The 22,363-nt window shown below is 47.9% G+C and overlaps 1 protein-coding gene across 4 annotated transcripts in view; it reads left to right on the top strand.

Annotated features, from left to right (window-relative positions):
* HDLBP (high density lipoprotein binding protein) overlaps window positions 1-22,363 on the top strand; it is a 1,657,332-nt gene that overhangs the window by 663,592 nt on the left and 971,377 nt on the right. For all 4 annotated transcript variants that reach the window (XM_078665718.1, XM_078665720.1, XM_078665719.1 and 1 more), the window contains exon 14: window positions 19,570-19,683. In XM_078665718.1, coding sequence (XP_078521844.1) covers window positions 19,570-19,683 — 114 coding nt within the window. The remainder of the gene's footprint in view (window positions 1-19,569; window positions 19,684-22,363) is intronic.

Here is a 22,363-nt window from a genome sequence, read left to right on the forward strand (position 1 = left end):
GCCCCGATGTCCGAAGAGTGTAAGCACTCCGCTGATTCCGACTCCAAGAGACGGAAGAACTCGAGACCGCACGCAAACAATACCGACGCAAAGAATACAAGGCCTTTTGGCCGTTTAAAGTTAGTTTTTCTCGGTTCCGACAGACGTCGAGACCGCATCCGAACCCAATGGCGGAAAAAAACAATCTGGGGATGGAGCCGATGCCCATGCGCACTGTAGTCCAGGGGAGGAGCCACCTATCTCAGGATACTTCGAAGACTCTTCCAGGACAACAATGTGCGATCATCCGGACCCAACACTAGGCGGCGATCTAATGCTAAGATATGAATGTTAGCAGCCCTACATGCCAAGAACAGATGCATACTGGTAAGTAGCATATTCAATCTAAAGCAAAGGGTGATTACACCACCTTGCCCCAGCTGTCAAGCAGCCAGTTGTGTCAGATTTGGATGGCCAGCCAGGGGTGGCATAATACATGCTGCAGCCCCTGGTAGGCCCTGGGTACACCTATGCCCTGGGTATCTAAGGTACACTGTACAGGGACTGATAAGGTGACTCAGTATCCAATTAGATATGTACCCAAGGTACATGGAATCCATTTTACAGAGGGAGCAGTAGGCCTGGGGTCCTGAATAGCAGGGCCCCAGGTCAACTAAGTCAGAAAACCAGCAAAACACCAGGCAAAAAGTTGGGGGCAACCATAGTCGGGGATCTACCTTCCTACAACTTCTACGCTCCCAAACGCCAGCTTCGATCGACCAGCCACGCCCTAGCCGCCGTCCCCTGCATCCGAAGAGCCACCACAGGGGGACGGTCCTTCTCCTACCTCGCCGCCAAGACATGGAACACCCTCCCCACCCACCTCCGCCTGACCCAGGACCACCTCGCCTTCAGGAAGCAACTCAAGACCTGGCTGTTCGAGCAGTAGCGGACCCCCTCCCCCAGCGCCTTGAGACCCTCTGGGTGAGTAGTGCGCTATATAAATGCTATGATTGATTGATTGACAATACAAGAACCATTTTTTCAAATACATCCTAATAAAGTGGTTCTTAGGCCTAATCCAAAATTTCTGCTAAAGGTTATCACTCCTTTTCATCTTAACCAATCAGAGCTACCGGTGTTTTTCCAAAACCCAGACTCTGTGGCAGAAAGGGCTTTACACACCTTAGATGTTAGAAGAGCCCTGTTATACTACACAGATAGGACTAAATCCTTCAGAAAGACAAAACAATTATTTGTATCTTTCTCTCCCCCACACAAAGGCAACCCCATCTCTAAGGGGGAATCGCCTGGTGGATTGTAAAGTGTATACAAATAGGCTATCAAAAAGCTAAACCTACACTGGCAGTTCCTCCTAGAGCACACTCCACTCGCAAACTAGGAGCCTCTATGGCTTTCTTAGGAAATATACCACTAGAGGACATATGCAAGGCAGCAACATGGTCTACACTACACACCTTCACTAAACACTATTGTGTTGATGTGCAGGCCAAACAGCAAGCTGCAGTGGGCCAAGCTGTCCTTAGAACACTAATTCAAAATACTGCAACGGATATAAACGACCACCGCTAAGGGAGACACTGCTGCACAATCGATGCAGAAGTGTACAATCTGCAGCTCATATGCCTCAAACGGAGAATGCTACTTACCAGTATGCATCTGTTCTTGGCATGTAGAGCTGCAGATTCGTACATGCCCTCCCGCCTCCCCGGGACTTGTATCCGTTCCAGTTCTCATCTTACTTAGATGCACACGCATGGACATCCTTTCTCTTTACTTCTACTAACTCCCATAATTTCCCATCATGGCGAACAACAGTCTGAGGATGGAGTCAATGACCATGCGCAGTATTGTCCAAGGGAGGAGTCCCCTAGCTCGTGACTACAAAGACTTCTTCCAAGAAGACGACAACCTGCAATCATCCGAGCCCAAGACCAGGTGGCGATCTATTGCAAAAGTGTACGAATCTGCACCTCTACATGCTAAGAACAGATGCATACTGGTAAGTAGCATTTTCCTTACCTGTAACTGAGTTCCACTTGGTCTCTAAATTAAAAGTAACTGAAGTATTATTTTTACAACCAATGGCCTGGAGTCAATCATTGAGTTTCTGCCTCGACTGAGTGTGTATAACAAATGTATTCACACTACCTGCTAATAAGCCTAACTGCTCAGCCTAGCTACAGGGGTGTGGAATTTATTAAAATATCTACTTGTCCATGGGGCAGGTTGCTTCATAAAACTACTTGTCCTGTAACAAAATCCACTTGTCCCTATGGTGCCATGTAGTGCTGCGACAAATTATGGCAGCAATCTCATTATATAAGGGCTCTTATATAGCCTCTCTGATTATGCCAGAGCTCATACCATGGTAGTGTTTGAATACTAGCAATCCCTTTATGTTGCCATTTTTCGGCAGATCTACATACTGGGACTGAAGGTAGTGATAAGCAATAGTTCTGTAGTAGGGAAATCTCTGTTATAGTCATAATCTAGTGAATAGTCCCACTCATGTGCGGGGACCTCGGAGCACTCAAAAATAATCTCTTAAGCTATCTTCTTTGCAGTCCTGCATAGACACTTAAGCGAAAATTAAAGACAAATAATGCAGCCTATACACGCAGGGCTACACTGTCCAGTACTTCAACTAGAAATGCAAAGGATATTCCACCAATATCACATTTACACCTGTCTGCCAGGTTTCACCATGGCCAAATCAGACAAGCACAGGGTGTGCATTCATTGTCTGCCCCTTCTCATGTCCCAGAGGATTGCGAGATCTGCCATCAGTTCTCCAACGGGACCCTGAGGGACTGGGAGAAGACTCGGCTTCAAGGATTGGAGAAGCGAAGACCGCGTGACCAAGGTGGGTCTGGGCATGAAGGGGCTCCTTCCTCTGCCTGTGCTGAGGCCTCTGGGGGGCTCCCCAGTAAAGAAAAGGCCAGAAAACGACCTCTTTCTCCATCGACGTCGATGGCCTCGTTGGCGTCGAGAGGCATGACCACGGTGTGTTCCCCGTCTCCCCAGGGCTCTTGGTCTGAGCGGTGTCATAGTTCGTCGTCGAGGGGATTGACGAGGTCGACGTCGAAGACAACTTCGTCGTCTAGGTACCACTGACGTCGAGAGGGGTCTAGCAGACACAGACGCTCGCCGTCGAGGCGACAGCGCCGGTCGTCGTCGACTCTGCATTCGTCGTCGAGGAGGCGTTCATCGACGTCGAGAAAGATCTTTGACGTCGAAGAGGTCGGCGTCGACGCGTTCTACGTCTAGAAACAGATTGGAGTCCAGAGGAAGAGAGTCCAGGTCCCGAAGACGTTATAAGGCCCCATTATCAGCCTTTCTTCTTTGACCACGAGCTCATGGTCGCGGCGGCACCGTCGCTCGTCAAGGAAGTGGTCGGCCTTAAGGTCCCCTTCAAGGGTACGGAAGCCAAAGAGAGAAAGAGTGGAACAGTCCCCGGGCTCGGGGTACCCATAAGTCTAATCACCCTCTAGGCATGGAACACCACCTCCTCCGTTACCTAGGGGCCTTCCCCCGAGGATACCTACACCTCCTACACCTCCTACACCTCCTCCGCCTCAGAGGACTCCAACTCCTCCTCCTCCTCCTCCACCTCCTCCTCCACCTCCTCCTCCGAGGTCTTACTCATTACATCTACCTACACCACCCTTCGGCCCTCCAAGGCCTAGGCTGCCTTCTCAGCCGCCACAATCCGCGCCTGGACGGCCAGTGGATCGGCCAAGACCAAGGAGACCGAGGTCCCGCTCCGGACGGAGTAGGTCCAGAGATGAGACTGTCGTCTTCTAGATCCAGACGATCTCACAGGAGAGACAGGTCCAGGTCCCGCCGTACGGAGTCATCTAGTGCCAGGGACTATTCCCCGATGCTTTCGGATTCCCCTCGGACGAGGGTGTCTCCGGTGGACGACATTGCCTCCTTTCAGGAGGTCTTGTTGCGAGGAGCGGCAAAACTGGGCATCACGCTGATGGTTCCTACGCCCTCAACCTCAGTTATATTCAAGACCCTACATAAAAAGCAGCTGTCTCGTCCTCTACTACCTTGGGTGCCAGGGCTAGAAGAACCAGCCATGGACCTCTTCCTTACGCCTGCCTCTATGAAGTCCGCACCGTCAAGGCTACAAAAGAAGTACAAGGCCCCTGAGTCTGACCCTGCTTTTCTGCGTGTGGATTCTGTACCGGACTCAGTGATAGTGACGGCAGCAAGGAAACAACATTCCACTGCGCCGTCATCGACGGTGCCTCCTGACAAGGAGAGTCGATTAATGGACTCAGCGGGCAGGAGAGTATGTGGTACGGCCTCCACGTCCATGAAGGCCACCAGTGCGCTGGCGTTGTTGGGGCGGTACGATAGAGCATTGTGGGAGTCCCTGCAGCAGTTCGCAGAACATCTACCCAGGGAACGCAGTAAGGACTTCCAGGAGATCATCACGGAGGGGATGATGGTCTCTAACCAGATAATCAGCTCTACGGCAGATTCCTCGCTGTTGGCAGCCCACGGGTACTGCCACGGTATTAACTTGCGCCGACACGCCTGACTGCGTCTAATGTCGCTGAAGCCCGAAGCTCAACAGAGGGTCGCCAATCTGCCCTTTTCTGGAGCGACCCTGTTCAACAGACATGCGGATGAGGAGATGGCCCGCATGAAGGCGGAGGCTGAGACCCTGACGGCTGTCGGGTTAGAGAAGCCGAAGGAGCAAAGGAAGACCTACCGCCCGTTCCAAAGGCTGTACGGGGCACAGGGCAGATGACCGGGTCGGCAGACTGGACAGCAGCAGTAGCAGCAATACCAGCGGCGACCGTTCCAGAAGCTCCAGAGGGGCAGAGGTGGACAACAGTCCTCCGCAGCGAATAAGGGCCCGGCCGGAACTAAGCCCTGAGGTGCTACTTCCCCCCTCGTCCGTTACCCGCTCCTGTGGGGGGAAGCATCCAACATTACCTGGCAGAGTGGAGAAAAGTTACTCAGAACAAGTGGGTGCTGAATATTGTTTGCAATGGATACAGTCTTCATTTCATCAGCCCGCCTCCAGCGATTCCACCGGTTTGCTCGCAGTCCCAACTACGCGAGCTCCAGGCGGAGGCCGATACCCGGTTAGGGAAAAGGGCGATAGAAGGTGTCCCTATGTCTCAAAGGGGAAAGGGTCTTTACTCACGCTTATTTCTGGTGCGCAAGAAAGACAAGAACTAGTTCAGTCCCATTCTGGATTTACGACAAGCAAACAAATAGATTCACAGGGAGAAGTTCCGCATGCTATCTTTGCACCAGATTTACCCTTAGCTGCAAAGGGGAAACTGGCTCTGTGCGATAGACCTGCAGGATGCGTACTTCCATGTGCCCATCACACAAACACCGGAAGTTCCTGCGATTCTTGGTCGGCACCAATCACTATCAGTACACCGTACTGCCGTTTGGGCTGAAGTCTGCTCCGAGGACTTTTTCAAAGTGCATGGCAGTGGTGGCGGCACACCTGAGCGAGAACAAGGTGTTTGTATACCCATACCTGGACTATTGGCTGATCAAAGCCTCGACCTTCCAGGAGGCACAACTGCACTTCAACAGGACGGACGCTCTGAACCAGCTGGGTTTGCACATCAACATGTCCAAGTCGGTCCCGATTCCTGTCCAGTGCCTACAATACCTGGGGGCATCGATCGATACGTTGTCAGCAATCGTGTCTCCTTCGGAGGAGAGATGCTTATCGATCCTTCGGAAGGCTCAGACTCTCACGACTGCTCGATCTACAACTGTGAGGACGGAGTCTTCTCTACTGGGGTCGATGGCCTCGTGTATCTTCCTCACTCTGCATGCACGCCTGCACATGAGGCCGCTGCAGGAATGTCTGGAGGATCAGTGGGACCATAGACGAGGGACCTGGGATGACAGTATACGGTTGTCTCTGCATGCTCAGCAGTCGCTGAGATGGTGGTGTTCGGCAGAGAACGTCCTCAAGGGGGTTCCGTTCCACAAGGACATTCCCTCTCAGACTATTGTGACGGATGCTTCTCTCCACGGATGGGGAGCGCATTCCGGACAGTTACAGATCCAAGGACTGTGGTCCCAGACTGAGTCAAGGTACCACATCAATTTCCTGGAACTCAGAGCTGTTCACTTGTCACTGAAGGCCTTTCATCCGTCCTTCCAGACCAACTCTCTGCTTGTAAAGACGGACAATACGACCACAATGTATTATCTGAACAAGCAAGGGGGATCGAGATCGCACATACTGTCACAGGAAGCGCAGGCGATCTGGCACTGGCTGCTAGCCAGAGGTTTGACGATAACGGCCACCCATCTGCCAGGTGTGCAGAATGCTCAGGCGGACGCCCTCAGCAGACTGATTCAGGAAAACCACGAGTGGGTCATAAATGACGAAGTACTCGAAGACGTCTTTGCCAGGTGGGGCACTCCAGACGTAGATCTGTTCGCCACAGTCGAAAACAGGAAATGCAGAGACTTCGCATCTAGGTATTACCAGCAGGGAACTCTGGGGAATGCGTTATGGATCAACTGGTCGAACAGCTTTCTGTACGCTTTTCCACCCATTCCCCTGATTCCGGCGGTGCTCATCAAGCTGTCCCAGTCCAGGGCGCGGATTATCCTCATTGCTCCAGAATGGCCCAGACAGTGGTGGTTCACAGACCTGCTGCACCGGTCTCTCCTTACTCACATGCGACTGCCGTGCAGGCCGGACCTTCTCACGAAGTTCAGGGGACAGATGGTGCACCCCAACCTCTCGTCGTTGAGTTTGGCGGCATGGCTCCTGAGAGAGTGCAATATGGCCACTTGAATCTTCCTGAGGATTGCATGGACATATTGAAGGAGGCTAAGAGGCCATCTACTAGGACCTCTTATGCTTACAAATGGAAGAGATTCTGCATCTGGTGCATGTCTAAGAACTATGATCCGATGACCTGCAAGGAAGATGTCATCCTTCCATACCTTCTGCATTTAGCTCAGTCTAGACTTAATTTCCATTCCATTAAAGTTCATCTGGCGGTGTTGCCTGCGTACAGAAAATGCCCTTCGCAGACATCCTTCTTTCAGATTCCTGTGATTAAGGATTTTTTGGAAGGGTTGAAGAAGGTGTTCCCTCCTGTTCGGCTTCCTTCGCCAGCATGAGAACTGAATGTGGTGCTGTCCAGGCTGATGAAGGAACCTTTTGAGCCTATTCACAAGGCTTCACTGCAGCACCTGTCTTGGAAGGCGGCATTCCTCGTGGCCATTAATTCGGCCCACAGGGTGAGTGAGATTCAGGCATTGGGTTGCCAGGAACCTTATACTGTATGTTCGAGGCATGTGGGCTGCTGAATTCACATCTGATGCATAGATCGCCGGCTAGTGTTGGGTCTGAATGATTGCACCTTGTTGTCCTGGAAGAGTCTTCGCAGTATCACGAGATAGGTGGCTCCTCCCTTGGACTACAGTGCGCATGGGCATCCCTTCCATCCTCAGATTGTTTTTTTCCGCCATTGGGTTCGGATGTACTTTCGTAACTCACGTTCGGAATCGAAGTAAAAGACTTTCTTCAAGGCCAAAAGGCCTTAGGGGCGTCGGTATTGTCTTTCGTTCGGTGACTTATACTTTTTCCAATTCTTCTAGCCGGACGTCGAAGGACAATTTACTTTTTCGACCCCGACGGCCCCATCAACGGTCTACTATGGAACGGAGTCCGTTCAAACGGTGCCTCGTTTGCAACTCAAAATACCCTCCCATCGATGTGCACCCAGTGTGCAATAAATGTCTATCACCGGACCACGACAAGGCCAGCTGCATGGCCTGTTCTCGATTCAGGTCGAAAAAAACACTTGGGCTTCGACGCGCAGCAAGGCAGTCGGCGCGGCAGACTGCAACCGACCCGGAGAACATCTTTGAGGCTGAAGACGACGAGGGCGTAGAAGAGGGGGATCCTGATCAACAGTCGGCTCCCGCGTCAGAGCAACACTCAAACTATGATGAGGACGAAGATGAAGACTACGTCCATGATGAAGATGTCGTCTAGGTAGGGGACGACGCACAAGCCATCGATGATGACTCAAGCGATGAGCAAGGCCCAACCGCAGTCGCGGGGCCCGGTAATGACACTGTACCTTCCAAGGCTCAGGTTGAGGCATCGCCGGAAGGCCTTAGCCAAGATCTTCATCCACATTCTATAGCCCCGCTTCAAGGCCCGGCTAAGAATATTTCTAAAGAGCCATCGGTCGATCAACCACAATCAAAGGTGAAATCGAAACCGAAAGCACAAGAGGCTAAATCTAAACCGAAACTGATAACAAAAGTTAATCGGATCGACGCCTTCGGATCCAATCAAATTGAAAAGTGTCATCGACCCCTAGGGGTCAAAGGGGTGTGTCGGACCGAAGATCGGATCGACAAAGCCTGTGTCTACAGTCAAGCACGTCATGCTGACGCCGTCGACGTCTAAGTCCAAAGATGGCGACACTGACAAAGGACTTAAGGCTCAGAAGACTATCGATCCAAAGCCTCACGCCCCCAAGCCGCTAATGGTCAAGGCCTTCGAGTCGAAAACAAAACTCGACCCGAAAGAACATAAGTCGAAGCACAGAAGCGTGACTGCTGCGCACCAAGAGCTCGAGTCGACGCATGGCCACGAACAGCATCCTGATAAAAGAAAGTCGGTCGGATCGAAGACGGCGCCAACCTCGACGCAGGTCAGTCCGTCTCCAATGCCTACGCCGCCGATAAAGTACGGACTGCCCCCGACTGCGCGTCCTAAGGCTTTACAAGTACAAAGAAGCACAGACACAACAACCAAATCGTCGGTGCCCTCGACGGCACAGCCCATGGATGAGGATGTACTGTTCCAAACACCATCCTATGATAATCAGTCGAAACTTTTCATCATCTCCGAAACTGGAAGACTCACTATTTATAAAAGAAAAATCATTCCAGAACATCCAATGGGGTAATACAAAATACCACTCAAAAAGAAAAGGGACCTCTGCTACTTCACCTGCTCTTTTTGAACCTATAGAGTCCTATGGACAGGAATATACCTATTCTCCCACACATACCACTGAGCAATGTGGGGGAAGGATACAATGAGGATGAATTTAATTATCCTGTCGACACAGATCAAGAGGAGTCTCAACCCTGGACTGATTCAGTTGACCCTGGTGAACCACACACCACACCTGACACTCAATCATATACAGTCAAAACCTTGCCTACTGAAGATACAGCTGCGTTTAACACATTAATTGAAAGGGCAGCCCTTAACCATGATGTGGACATGAACGCTGACCCGGTTGAGGAGGACTTTTTGTTTGATACTTTCTCAACTTCAGAAAGATCAGTAAAAACATTACCTATGCTTAAGGGTGTCCTTAAACACGCTAGTGGCATTTTCAAAGAAACCACACGGGCACGGGTTGTAAACCCCAGAATTGAACAGAAATACAGGCCTGCGCCTGTGGACCCTACGTATATCGAAGGCCAGCTACCTTTGGACTCCTTGGTGGTGGCTAATGCTTGTAAGAGAGCGAACTCTCAAACAAGTGGTGACGCTCCTCCTCCGGACAAAGAATCCAAAATCTTGGAGGCTTCTGGCAAACGTGTGGCAGCTCAAGCGGCAAATATTTGGAGAATCTCAAATACGCAGGCCCTATTAGCCAGATATGATAGGGCTCATTACGACATGTTAGAGCAGCTACTACAACACCTGCCTGACACTTATAAAGAGGGAGCAGAAATGCTAATACAGGAAGGGAAGCTAATTACAAACGCATCCATTAAATGGGCGCTAGATGCAGCAGTCACAGCAGCTAGGGCCATCAACACAAGTGTGATGCTCAGAAGGCATGCCTTGCTCCGTATCTCTGGATTCAAGCCAGAGATCCAAACAACTTTACTCAATCAGCCTGTTAACCCTGACTTTCTCTTTGGTCCCGATGTGGACACAACCCTAGAGAAAATTAAAAAAGACACTGACAGCCAAATCCATGGGAGCTCTGCAGTCACAGCAGTTCAGGGGCGGTTCCTTTCGTTGCTCGGGTAACAGGGGAGCTTCTAGAGGTCAAGCATCACAGGAAGCCCAATACAACAAAGGAGGAACGCAGACCACCTATAACAAAGGCAATAGGGGTGGATACCGTGGGAACAGCACCAAAGGCTGAGGACGAGGACATAATGAGAGGTCCTCCTCCACCAATAAACAGTGACGTCTTGTCACTGCCCCCAGACCATATAACACCGGTCGGGGGAAGACTTAAGCAGTTCCTGCCAGTCTGGGAAGGCATTACCACAGACAGGTGGGTGAGACAACTTATACAATACGGCTATTGTCTAGAACTAACCTCCACTCCACCCAACATACCCCCAGGGCACCGTCCTATGTCCGCAGAGCACATGCACCTATTGCAGCAAGAAGTCATCTGCATGCTGCAAAAAGGGGCCATAGAACTTGTGCCTTTAGACCAACAGGGTACAGGGGTGTACTCCCTGTACTTCCTAATCCCAAAAAAGGACGGGTCTTCTCAGGCCCATTCTAGACCTCAGACCCTTGAACCAATACATCTTGTCAGAACATTTTCACATGCTCACTCTGCAGCAGGTTCTACCATTGTTCAGTCAGGGGAACTTCATAGCAACCCTAGACCTGAAGGATGCATATTTCCACATTCCAATTCACCCAGGTCACAGGAAATATCTCAGATTCACCATAAACAACCAGCATTACCAGTTCAAGGTCCTGCCTTTCGGGGTCACTACAGCCCCCAGAGTGTTTACCAAGTGCATAGCGACAGTAGCTGCGCACCTTCGGAGACCACACATCCATGTCTATCCCTATCTGGACGACTGGCTTATCCAAGCAAAGTCGGCCCAGCAATGTGCAAGCCACATTTCACGCACAATTCACCTCCCACTGAACTACCCAAAATCTCATCTTCAACCCGGACATGTACAACAGTACTTAGGCGCGGAGATAAACACCCTGGCAGCAACATCACAACCAAATTCAGCAACAATCAACAGCATGCAATTGCTGATTCAAAAATTCAGACCCCATCACTCGCTTCCAGCGCAAGTGTTTATGCAACTGATAGGCATGATGGCCTCCTGCATCTTTATAGTGCCTCACGCGAGGCTACACATGCGTCTGCTTCAGGAGTGCTTGGCACGACAGTGGAACCAGGCTCAGGGACATCTGAAGGACCTAGTGTTGCTGACCGGTCATGCTCACAACTCTCGGCATTGGTGGAACACACAAAACCTTTGCAGGGGACGACCTTTCCAAGAGCCTGTACCACAAATAGTGCTCACAACGGACTCATCTCTCCAAGGCTGGGGAGCGCATGTCCTCCATTATACGGTGCAGGGACTATGTACGAAGCAGCAGCAGAAGATGCACATCAACCTACTGGAACTGATGGCAATCTTCATGGCGATGAAGGCATTCAAATTGCATGTGTGCCACAAAGTCGTGCTGATCCAGACGGACAACATGACTGCAATGTATTATATCCAAAAGCAGGGGGACACACACTCCCCTCAATTGTCACACCTAGCCCAGCGCATGTGGAAGTGGGCCATTCAAAGAAACATCTTCCTCATGGCGGATCACCTCCCGGGCAAGGACAACCAGATAGCGGACCTGCTCAGCAGGCACAGCCATCAAATGCATGAGTGGGAGATTCATCCCTCAGTGCTACAACCGTATTTCCAGCAGTGGGGTCATCCAGAGATAGACCTATTCGCCACAAAAGAAAACGCAAAAGGCCACACCTTCGCTGCCAGGTTCCCATACCCGCAGTCTCAGGGCAATGCGATATGGATGAACTGGTCAAACAGATTTGCGTACGCTTTTCCTCCGGCACCGCTCATCCCGCTGGTAGCGCGCAAACTGCGGCAGCATTCCATGACACTCATCCTAGTTGCTCCAACATGGGCACGACAAGCATGGTACACCACGTTCCTAGAACTTTCAGTGGTGCCTCACCAGCGACTGCGACTCACACCCAGTCTCCTCACTCAGAGCCGTGGAGACATTCCGCACCCCAATCCGCAACAGTTGAGCCTTGCAATATGACTCCTGAGGTCATAGTTTGGCTACCTCAACCTGCCCCCTGATTGTATGAACATTATCAGGGAGGCTACAAGGCCTACAATCAGGGCGCGCTACGCGGCCAAACGGAAGCGTTTTGTCATGTATTGTTCCAATAATTACATAAATCCGCTGGATGCATAAACGCAAGACATTGTTATTTGTTGCATCTACACAGATGCAATCTGGCATATAGTTCCATCAGGATACATTTAGCTGCAATGGCAGCTTATCTTCAAAACAGACAGCACCTTTCCCTTTTCAAAGTGCCTGCCATTAAAGCTTTTATGGAGGGACTCAAGAGTGATTCCTCCCAGACACCCGCCTTCACCTGTCTGGAATCTAAACATAGTTCTCACCAGACTAATGGTACCACATTTTGAACCTCTTCACTCTTGTGAGATACAATTTCTCACATGGAAAGTGGCTTTTCTCGTAGCGATCACATCGCTAAGGAGAGTTAGTGAGCTGCAAGCCCTCACTATCCAGGAGCCTTTCATACAGATTCATGCTAATAGGATGGTGCTACGTACCAACCCTAAATGTATGCCTAAGGTGGTGTCCCAGTTCCACATTAACCAAACAATAGAACTGCCAGTATTCTTCCCAAATCCAGATTCAGTGGCAGACAGAGCACTGCACACACTAGATGGTAAAAGAGCTCTCCTGTATTACATAGACAGGACAAAAGATTTCAGGAAAACTAAGCAACTGTTTGTTGCCTTCTCTCCACAGCACAAAGGCAACCCCATTTCCAAATCAGGTATAGCCAGATGGATTGTTAAGTGCATACAAATCTGTTATCAAAAAGCTAAACGCACATTAACAGTTCCCACCACGTGCGCATTCAACACGCAAGTTAGGGGCATCCATGGCTTTCCTAGGTAACATTCCTCTAGAGGATACATGTAGAGCAGCCACATGGACCACCATACATACATTCACCAAACACTACTGCGTGGATGTACACTCCAAACAGCGAGCTGCTGTGGGACAGGCTGTCCTCAGAACTCTTTTTCAGACTGCTGCAGCTGGCATGGACAACCGCCGTTAGGAGGAAACTGCTATACATTCTATGCACAGATATGAATTCAGCAGCCCACATGCCTTGAACGGAATATGCTTCTTACCAGTATGCATCTGACATGTAGGGCTGCTGATATTCATATCGCCCTCCCTCCTCCCCGGTGCCTGTCGCAGCTGTAGCACTCAAAATTAATTTCTAGCATGGACATCACTTACTGTATACTACTCCATCCTTGCCACAATGGCGAAAAACAATCTGAGGATGTAAGGGATGCCCATGCGCACTGTAGTCCAAGGGAGGAGCCACCTATCTCGTGATACTTTGAAGACTCTTCCAGGACAACAAGGTGCAATCATCCGGACCCAACACTAGGTGGCGATCTATGCATAAGATGTGAATATCAGCAGCCCTACATGCCAAGAACAGATGCATACTGGTAAGTAGCATATTCCTTCATGCTGCGAAGGTTGTTATGCGTACCCACCCTAAGTTCCTTCCCAAGGTGATTTCGGATTTTCATGTTAATCAGGTTATAACTTTACCGACTTTTTTCTTGAATCCTTCCACTCCAGCGGAAAGGTCTCTTCTTTCCCTGGATGTGTCAGAAGGGTGTTGAAATTCTATCTGGATAAATTCAAAGACATTCTCAGATCCGACCAATTGTTTGTCAACTATGGGTCGGTTGGGACTGGTCTGGCTACTTCGAAACAGTCCATCTCTAGGTGGATTGTGTCTTGTATCCAGCTCTGTTATCAGAAAGCGAATAAGACCTTAGGAGGTAAGCCTAAGGCTCATTCCACCAAGGTTAAAGCGGCTACGACAGCTTTGCTTCGTAACGTTCCCATTGCAGAGATCTGCAAGGCTGCCACTTGGAAGTCGGTCCATACCTTTGCTAAGCATTACTGTGGATTATGATGCTGGGGCAGATGCTCAGGTTGGGCAGGCTTCATTGAGAAATCTGTTTGTACAGTATCGGTGTTGCCTTATTTTTCTCCACCGCCAGGTTGTTTTGGATGGGCTTGCCATTCTATTCACTAGATTGACCATACACAGAGATCCCCTACTACAGAAGGAGTAGTTTCTTACCTGTAACTCCAGTTCTGTAGTAGGGGTATCTGTTATAGTCCTAAGCGCCCGCCCTCCTCCCCGTTGGAGAAAAGGATAAAATGATGAATGCTCTAGCTGTATACACCTCCAAAAAGAACTGAAAGTGGAGGGAGTTGCTGTGCATTCTGGGATACCAGGAGAGTTCTGGAAAGTTTCCTTAAAGGCACGGTATCCCTTTTTAAGCCACATAATGGCAGCCTATGGGGGCTTGTCTGTCCTGTCCTTCCTCTCTATCATTCCAAGGATTTGGTGAAGGGGGGTGGAGGGGGGGGGGGGGGGGGTTCAAGGGTTTTTCATGGGGAAACCTGGCAGACCAGTTTAAATATGATATTGGTGGAATATCCTTTGCATTTCTAGTTGAAGTACTGGACAGTGTAGCCTTGCATGTATAGGCTGCATTATTTGTCTTTAATTTTCTCTTAAGTGTCTATGCAGGACTGCAAGGAAGACCGCTTAAGAGATTATTTTTGATTGCTCCGGGGTCCCCGCACATGAGCGGGGACTATTCACTAGATTATGACTATAACAGAGATACCCCTACTACAGAACTGGAGTTACAGGCAAGAAACTACTCCTTTCAGGGTAGGAATGCCCTTTTGAGTCTGTGCAAACCTACTAACCTGCATGTTTAAGGGTTTTCAACAACTCTTCTCTAATCTTTTCCCATAATGAGAAATGTTGGAAATGTACTCCTGATAATGGCAGACGCAAACCTTCTTCCTGAGTTAGGAAAAAAGTGGTTGGAGGGAAAATGACTTGCAAACACTCAGGTTTTCGCATGAGCAAATCTACACATGCACATATTGCTCATGCTAAAATGCAGTTCACAAATATTTTCTAGGAGTACAATTTCTTGTCCTACTTCTGTAAATTCTTGTGAATTCACAAAAACCATATAGCTAAACTTAATGCAAGTACATGTAGCAAGGGTGCACTTTTGAGACTTTCTTTAATAATTGGGCCCCTAATTTTGTCTGGCCTTAACCATGACCTTTTGGGTTTATTAACATTCTCTCTCTCTCTCTCTCTCTCTCTCTCTCTCTCTCTCTCTCTCTCTCTCTCTGTATTGGCTGGCTTCACTTTGAGTGACAGCATTCTGCTCTTTCACAAGGAGCATATCCACACACAACATAGTTTTGTTCAGTGCCAATAACTAATTTGGCAGTGTGTGCTTTTTGAGACCAGAAACAATTTTTGCTTTTGGCAATGTTTGTTATAATGGTGAGGGCCTGGCCGCTCTCACATCAATAAGGTTTTACAAAAAACATGCCAAAACAAGTCACGTATTGCTAAAACTAAAACACTGACCAGCAATTCCAGGCTTACTGGTTTTGCCAATGCTTGTTTATTTTTGTTTTCCATAATCTTATTGATTCTGGTTACTCTGATTTTCCAATATGAATATCTTTGGGAAATGCTAGCATGCATCAACACATTTTACTAAATGCTGCTGCAAAGAAATGGTACCTGAAATTTTACAGTAGTTTAGCAAAATGTTTTTTTCCCTACTTTCATTTAGGAACATTTTATATTGAAAGCTAAGAATCCTTAATCTTGCTTTCAAGCTTCTGCAAATATTTCATCTAATCATAGAGCATTCTTGGAACATTATGCATAGCCTCATATTGCTAAACTTTGAAACAGTGTGTATACATTTTTATACTGGAACCACTGTCAGTAGTGTAGTCAGAATTTACATTTACTTAGAGCGCTCACCCTAATAATAAAGGCTTTAAATTAATGAACCATGAATACAAATGTGAACACCATTAACATATGCACATAAATATTAACTTAACTGCAGGCAGTGCCCTTCCCTGACCTTTAATGTGGTACTGCAAACTGGCAGCCAAAGGGTTTGTGCTGCAAGGGGTTGGGCCTACTTGTCCCAAGGAAAAAATACACATTAAAACTTGTTGCCCTTGACCCCAAACAATATGTCCTGGGCGTCGGGCTATAGGAATTCCACATCCCTGTGGCTACCACTAAATTTAGAGTTAGTGTCTACTTTATCCTCTGCTATGCGTTTGGGGACTCACTGGTCTTGGTGCATACTATACCTCTTTTTGGTATTGTGTATATACAGATCCAGCTTCCTACAAGGAGGTCAACTTTTTCAAGTCTTTGCAAAGAATTTGATCTACAACACTACTGTAGCTAAATGGGTTCTGCCCATTTAATCCGCCTCCGTTTTCTGCTTTTTTTATCACCTCGTTTTTGACTTTTTACTGTGGGTGAGCCTCACAACTGGTGTCTTACCCATGGTAATCAAATGGCAAACGGACTGCGTGATTATAGTCTGTCTCGTAAAATAAGGCTGCTGCATCCTGGTAATTAGAACTTGACTGGCTACACGTAATCACACGCGTGCACATGTGGATTGGCTGCATGTGTGAGACTCGCTGGACTCTGTGCTCACTACACCTTTTTTGAGTATACTATATACACGGAGCCTGCTTCCTACACCGACCCCCGCAGCCAATTTCGAACAGGCCGTCCAGATCTTCTCCGCTTGGATCGCCAACTTAGTTGACTCCACAAGCCAGCCAAGACCCACAGAGCCGCTAAACAGCCCAGCTGGTACACCCCAGGACTCTGGTCAAGTAAATGCTATTGCAAACAACTTGAGAGGAGATGGCACACCAGCAAACACCCCACACAGTTGTGTTCAAATCAGCCCTCAAAAAATACCTCCTCAAAGACATGAAGATAATCCCTGGTAAACATTATCAAAGCTAGCGTCAACCACACCAAGGAACTCTTTGTATGAGTTCTCCTACCTGGAAGCCTCCAAGAGCACGGTCTCCCCTTCCCAGGAACTCTGACACACACTGGCAAAATACTTGCACATCAAAATATTCACATCTACAGTAACTTCAAACCCCAACCCACCAACCTCTACAACCTTCTCATACCAATGGACGCCAGCGCCAACCACCTTTTCACTGCATGGGAAAACCTCATCACACAGAGCACCACAGCCATCATGAACTTCATCTACTCTGTAGCTCCCACATACCCCTGCCCCCACTGCCTCTTCAATCTCTGAACCAAGGAAATGACTTGCCAACTGTCTCCTATTTTCAACAAATCCATCACTACAGCTACCTTTCCCGACGTATAGAAACATGCAGGAGTCAGACTCCTCCTCTAGTAACCCACCAAGTGAGCTCAAGAACTAGTGCCACATCTTGCTGCTCCCTTTCCTGGCCAAAGTCATTGAGAAGGCAATCCACTGCCACCTTACCGAATACCTGAGAGAAACAACCTGCTTGACTTATCCCAATCGAGTTTCTGTGCCAACCACAGCACCAAGCCCACCCCGATTGACGCCACCGCCTACATCAGAACCCTCCTTGATTGGGGAGAGACCGCAGCTCTGATCCTCTTTCACCTCTCCGCATCGTTCGACTACGTATTTCACCACACACATGAATACACTCCACCACATTGGAATCCAGGGAGACTCCCTCAAATGGATCACAACATTCTGGTCGTACCCAGAACCAAATAGCATCATCTGCGGCGTCCCTCAAGGTTTATCCCTCAGCCCCAACCTCTTCAACACATACATGAGGCTCCTGGCTGACATCAGAACCCATGAACTCAACATAATATCCTACGCTGATGACACCCAGCTCAACCTCTCTGGCTCAGCAGACCGCTCCACAACTAGATCCAACTTCGCACCTGCATGATTAGTGTAGCCGACTAGATAAAAACCAACTGCCTGAAGCTTAACAAGAACGAGACAGGACTGCTGATCTTCTGGAACAACTCCTCCCCATGGAACGACAACTACTGGCCTGCCAAATTCTCACCCACACCAGCAGACCATGCCCATAACCATGGCTTCATCCTGGACAGCAAAAACCTTCAAACCCCAGATCAACACAGTCCCCTCTGCCTGCTTCCACAGCCTTAGTATGCTCTAAAAGATCTTCAGATGGCTCCCTGTCCGCTCCAGGAAAACGTCCCTCAAGCCCTAGGCACCAGCCGACTAGACTATAGCAATGCGCTATACATTGGAATCACCACCCAACTCATGAAGAGACTCTAGACGATAAAGATCTCAGCAGCCAGACTCCTCCTCAACCTTCCCAGACAAGCTTACCTCACACCCCACCTCAGGAACCTCCACTGGCTCCACATCCAGAAAAGATGCCAGTACAAAAAGCTGACAAGCATGCAAAGTCCTCCATGACCTATGACCAGCATACTTCAATCACTGCCTGAACTTGCCTCATCCGTCCAGACACCTTTGTGCCTCCCACCACGCAATCGCTCAAACTCCATCCATCCGCCAATGCCTCAGTGTAGGCTGTTCCTTCTACCTTGCTGCCAAGTGCTGGAACAGCCTTCCACTCCACCTCGGAACAGCCCCCTCCCTCACAAAGTTCATGAAGGGACTCAAGACCTTGCTTTTCGGCTGAGCCAAGCATACCTAGCGCCTGGGTGTCCTTGCAGGTGAAGAGCTGTGCTCTACAAATGCGAATTGATTGATTGAAGTATATGAAACAGTGGTGTTGCCTCACCACTCACATCTTCTGCCAATGTAGTATCAAATTAATTAGTCTTTTGAACTACATACTTTATTAGTGCATTCCACAGGAGTGGCAGGATAGGCTTTGTGCTATCTTGTTTTGAAGCCTGATTCAATGTTATATGTTGATAAAACAAATTCAGGAAACAAAATCACTTTGTAGATTTTCACAGGTGAATCATGAAAAATCAGTTTCTAATTTGATTATTGCTAGATGGTTTGCCTACACAAAAGCAAAGCTAAAACAAATTGACGTCCCACACAGGCTCATTCCCAAAGAGGTGATGAACCACCATCGCTTTTCTAGGAAACCTTCCATTTGCTGGTATGTTACTCTGCTACATGCTCATCAGTTCATACCTTCACATCAAATTATTTTGTTGACTTTAAAGTTAGAAAGTAAAGACATGTGGGTCAAACACTTGAATATTTTAGTTTTTACTACCTCTACTAGATTACTTTAGCCACAGATTAGAGGTCTAGGTAATTTTTGGCAGTCTATGCCTCCATGGGATATGCAACATATCCTACAAACCATGTTCTGCTTATTGTTGTAAATTCACATGTGACTCACTTCCTTTCTGAATAGTTTCTGTTCAAACCATGGATGACTTTTCATATATAATCTTTTGCATTGCACGTCGGGTACATAGACAGTCAAGAGACATTGTGGGTCTGAGAGCAGAAGGAAGCTATTCTATGTGCACTTGAAGCCAGAAGAAAAACTGAGGAAACATAACTTGCAATATTCTAAAAATATCTTACATTTTCTTGCCTTAAGCTTTTCTCATCCGCCTGTGTTGACTTTCACAGGTTATCATCAACTTTCCAGATCCAAACCACAAAAGTGACATTGTGCAGTTACGTGGGCCCAAGAATGAAGTGGAGAAATGTGCCAAGTACATGCAGAAGATGATGGTGGATCTGGTAGGTAGTATTGCACTTGTTCTGCCTCTATATACCAGGGTGGTTTTCAGTTAAAGACCAGCGACATTAGACAAGTGTTTTGGTATTGTCTGGACTTTAAATCATAATGTGACTTTAAATTTTCCTTTGAAAAATAAGTTTAATAGACAAATCTGGGTATAACGCAACAAATAATTTTGCAGCATGAATCTTTTCTGGGTTCACATGCAGTGCATTATTCCGCCATCTAGTAGTTTGGTCTGGAATTCTCCTCTTGTAGTCCGCACCGCCCCCGCGTCACCCCCCCCCCCCCCCCCCTTATTTTTTTTAGGTCGAGCCTGGCCGCGCGCATGAGATGTCTGCAAGAGTGTTTTATTTACTAAGTGGGCTGGGATCCTGCCTGCTGCTTACCATAGGTTGACTCCAGCATCACTCTGCTTTGCTGCCTCCTGATTTGTTCGGGCACCGGATACATCACTTCTGTTTCTCACCGAGGAGGGAGCCCCTTTCAAGTACAGATTAATTCAACTTGATTAGTGCCCATCTGCTGATGCAGGTACTAATAAATTCTGTTGCATTTTGCCAGCCTGTACCTTCCGCCCCGTTTCTCGTTTTCTCCGTCGCTTTCAATTTTGCACGTTGGTGTCCAGGAGCAGTGCAGTGCTGCCATAAAGCTCACAGGTGGGTCATTTCTGTTCTCTATGAGCGAGTGGAGCTGATCGCTCTGCTCGTGTCTTGCACTGCAGTTTTGGTACGTGCTCCTTTCCTGGCGGGCGATCATTAGTAATGCTCAATGTTTTGTCTTTTTTTTTCCTTTTGTGCTTGGTCATCTTTTATTTTCAGATTGCTTTTGCTTTACATAAACTTGTGTACTTTTCCAACATGGTGTCCATTCTAAGGCTACCCGTTTTTTTTCGTTCCATGTCTTTAGCCTCTTTTTATGTGCCAGATTGCCGCCTTCTAGCAGGCATTGCTAACAATGGTGTTGAGCCTATGCGCCATATTGATACAGTGAGTTTACTTGCATGGAGGTATGTGTACACCTGTCACTGTTCCGTTACTCTATTGAGCACTTGTTGATATGCGTGCTATTAACACTGGCATGTTTTCACTTTACCGTAATTTGAGAATGTGACACCACGCAGGTTACTCTCCAGAGCATTCTTCGATACGCGTGATATTAAGATAAACACCAGCATGTTATCACTGTCCTGTTACTTGTAAATGCAGTTCATTGTGCCGATTTATCATGGCATGATCAGGGTTTACTGTCCCAAAGACCTGTGCACATTTTTTCAACTGCTCTCTACTTGCCGGACCAACAGTCCGTATTCTCGTGTTTACACTCTCCTCCTTTTACTAGTGTTACTCACAGCTTAGCGTGACCAGGTGTCCTTGATTTGCTGGGACAGTCCTGTTTTCAGGTCTCGTCAAGGCAGTGCTTGGCTGTCTCTTCGAGACATGCTCTATTCAGGAAATGGGCATAAAGCTCCACACACTTTCCCCCTATCTTTTTAATTAACTCCTATGCCTGTCCTTTGTAAATGGTGACTTTTCATTGGTCAATAGGCTTCGTAGTCCCTCCTTTGTACTGCCTTGTTTCATTCTTTTTTTTCCCCTCATACGCCATTAGATATGCCCAGAATCTGCTTTTTTTCTGCGGCCCCCATTCAATTGATTGGCACCAGCAGTATGGAGATTCTGATCTGAATGGAGGCACTTTACACAGAACCTCTCCTGAATAGTCCGTTCAGTTCTTCTAACAGGATGCCCCTTGAAACTGATCCGAGAGATAAGTAAGTCTGTGCAAAGGCATAATCATAGGACAGATCGGTCTCTGGTATCACAATTTATCAAGCCAACCCATACATGGCAACCAAACATCTTTTTTCGTTCTCCAGGTGGCCCTGTCGACTTTTACTGAATATTTAATCTCATTTACCCAGTCTAAAAAAGTTGGGGATGTACTCTTTATCCAGCATTTGCAAATTTCTCTACGGGCAAGGAAAATTAGATAAAAAGACAATTTGCTTACATCTTGAGTTAACAGCTCGTGATACCAAAAAATACCAGTTATGCTCACCTGTATATCAAAACTGAACATAGTTTTCATACCTTCAATAACCGATCCCCAGAATGTATGTAACATTGGGCATCTTACAAACATATGGCTGTCGTCCGCTTTTTCCTGCTGACACTTCGGGCAGCAGGGGATAGGTTCACTCTCAAATTTAGACTGCTTGAGAGGGGACCAGTAAACACTGAAGAGAAAAGAGAAGATTTCTCTTTAAATTGGCAGCTAATACTGTAGAGTGTAGTAAATCATAAGATACTTGCCAAATTTCATCTATGCTGTAGTCCGGCAAACATTCTCCCCAGAGCTGGGATGGTAAGGTGAAGTCTCCATCCGCTGGGTCCATCATCCAGTATAGATTAGCTGTCTCTTGTTCCGCTTTCTCATATTTAGAGCCTTCTCCAGATTGTTTGAAACACCCACCACTGTGCCGATTGCCTGACTCCAGCTTCTTATTTGTAAATATTTAAATGTTGATGATTTACTGTCTGTGATGTTGTTCAGTTCTTCCCATGATAGCAGGGAGCCCTCTGGCATAAGTTGAGCCCATTATTCAATCCGAGGCCATTTTTAGCGGAGTTGCCAATACTGCTTTGGTCCACTCTGGTGATCCTGGAGATTCCCATA

Source organism: Lissotriton helveticus, chromosome 11 (genome assembly GCF_964261635.1).
Source record: "Lissotriton helveticus chromosome 11, aLisHel1.1, whole genome shotgun sequence".
Lineage (NCBI taxonomy): Eukaryota > Metazoa > Chordata > Amphibia > Caudata > Salamandridae > Lissotriton > Lissotriton helveticus.